Below are 2,414 nucleotides of genomic sequence, written 5' to 3'. Positions count from 1 at the left end.
CCACCCCCCACCACGCCGCCATGCAATGACTCAGCAGCAGCGCAGGGTCTTCTCTTGTGCGTGGCCTTGTGGCGACCCAATATTGTCAAACGTCTCGCCCAGTGTGGGCATTGAGACTGTGTGGCAGATGAGCATTTGTGTGTTGCTCTGGTTAGGGGAGCAGGGGGTGGGGGGGGGGGGGGTGAGGGACTAGGGATGAGCAGTGTGTTGATACTGCCATTGAAGTAAAATTTAATTATTATGAAGCAGCAACAACGAAAAACAAACACAGACATTCACACGCACGCACGTACGCAAGCACGCGCGCGCCCACACACACACACACACACACACACACACACACACACACACACACACACACACGCAGTGGAGTGATGGCCTAGAGGTAACGCGTCCGCATAGGAAGCGAGAGAATCTGAGGGCGCTGGTTCGAATCACGGCTCAGCCGCCGATATTTTCTCCCCCTCCACTAGACCTTGAGTGGTGGTCTGGACGCTAGTCATTCGGATGAGACGATAAACCGAGGTCCCGTGTGCAGCATGCACTTAGCGCACGTAAAAGAACCCACGGCAACAAAAGGGTTGTTCCTGGCAAAATTCTGTAGAAAAATCCACTTCAACAGGAAAAACAAATAAAACTGCACGCAGGAAAAATACAAAAAAAATGGGTGGCGCTGTAGTGTAGCGACGCGCTCTCTCTGGGGAGAGCAGCCCGAATTTCACACAGAGAAATCTGTTGTGATAAAAAGGAATACACACACACACACACACACACACACACACACACACACACACACACACACACACACACACACACACACACACACACTGGCACATGACAAAACTCTCCAAAGAAAAGCCTTTTTGAAATCATAGTTTGTGTTTATTCATGGTACTGAAGAAGAATTACATCGGCAATCTGTCGCTCTTGTACTTCTAAGAGCAGATACGAAACACGTTGATGTAAAAACCATCGTATTGTATTGATCACCTGTTAAGAAAATCGATAATATAAAAAAGAAGACTTTCAAATCAAAAGAACGAAGGACGTAAGTGAAAACCAACGCTTGTCATTTCACATGAAATGCACGTGCATACAAATAGCACCCCGGTTAGTTTTACCTATTAACCCCAATGACTGCTGAACCTTTACTGAAATTAGACCAGCGTGGTAAAGAGTTTTGAAGAAGAAAAAAGAAACAATTACGAAATTTTCGTGTTCATATCAATGGGCTATATTATTGGTCAGTTTTACCTATCAATTCCATTTACTGCTGAACCTGAACTTGAATGAGATCAGAGCGGTAAAGAATTTTGAAGAAAAGAGAGAAAGAAAAAAAAGAAGAAGAAAAGTTACGACGTTTTTATCTTCATATCAAAGGGCTCTATGATTGGGGGGTTGGGAGGTGTTGGGGTAGGGGTGGGGGTGGTTACTGAACAAGAGTAATACAGTCCCAAAAAGAAGAGGCCCAAAAGGAGACTGACGCCATGTCTTATGACGTCAGTGAGGCCGGTGGCTGGCCGTCACTGTCACGAGTGTACACGTCAGCAGCAGTAATCAAGGGGTTAAAGGCGAGGCGCTCAGGGATCCAATGGGTCATCAGGCAGGGGCAGGGGCAGAGGTTGGTACATTGGGTCATCCTCTTGGGGGTCACCAGGCGGGGGATGGGGCAGAGGAATAGGTTGGTACATTGGGTCATCCTCTTGGGGGTCACCAGGCGGGGGCAGGGGCAGAGGAATAGGTTGGTACGATGGTTCATCCTCTTGAAGGTCATCAAGCAGAGGCAGAGGCAGAGGCTGGTACGGTAGGTCGCGCGGCAAGGGCAGAGCCCTGGGGAAGCCGCTGTCACAAGGGCAGGGGGCTCTGAAGCAGACGCAAGGCGTAAACCGGCGGCGGAACCACCAGCCCCCTCGCTTGACTCGCGCGGGCGGGACCTCGGCGGCTTCCTCCTCTGTCCCTGGGGCTGTCGGTAAAACAGGAAGAGGATGGGAACTCGTCGTCAAAATGCAATGCGATACGATACAATGCGATACGATGCGATACAATCAACGATACGATAAGATACGATGCGTTATAATCTACGATGCGATACAATCATCGATACGATACGATACGATACGATACGATACGATACGATACGATAGGCCCTACAATTCAATGCAATCCAACACAACACAATACGAAACGATACAGTGCAACGCAATGCATCACAACACAATGCAATGCAAAACGATATACTGCAATGTAGTGCAATACAAAGCAAACCATTACCACACAATAGGCCTTAAATACAATACAATACAAGGCAAAACAATGCAATGCAAAGCAATACAATACAACACAATACAATACAAAACAATATATATGATACTACATGGAACAGCACGGCACATTACAGTACAGCGTTCGTACAA

The 2,414-nt window shown here is 47.7% G+C and overlaps 1 protein-coding gene across 1 annotated transcript in view; it reads right to left on the bottom strand.

Annotated features, from left to right (window-relative positions):
* Positions 1–860: 860 nt before the first annotated feature.
* Positions 861–2,414, bottom strand: part of LOC143288390 (uncharacterized) — a 6,643-nt gene continuing 5,089 nt past the window's right edge. The window contains exon 3 of the mRNA XM_076596798.1: positions 861–1,963. Coding sequence (XP_076452913.1) covers positions 1,581–1,963 — 383 coding nt within the window. The 3' untranslated portion in view covers positions 861–1,580. The remainder of the gene's footprint in view (positions 1,964–2,414) is intronic.

The sequence above is a fragment of the Babylonia areolata genome, chromosome 12 (assembly GCF_041734735.1).
Source record: "Babylonia areolata isolate BAREFJ2019XMU chromosome 12, ASM4173473v1, whole genome shotgun sequence".
NCBI lineage: Eukaryota > Metazoa > Mollusca > Gastropoda > Neogastropoda > Buccinidae > Babylonia > Babylonia areolata.
The sequence above is the reverse complement of the archived record's forward strand: the minus strand, read 5'-3'. Positions and strand labels throughout refer to the sequence as shown.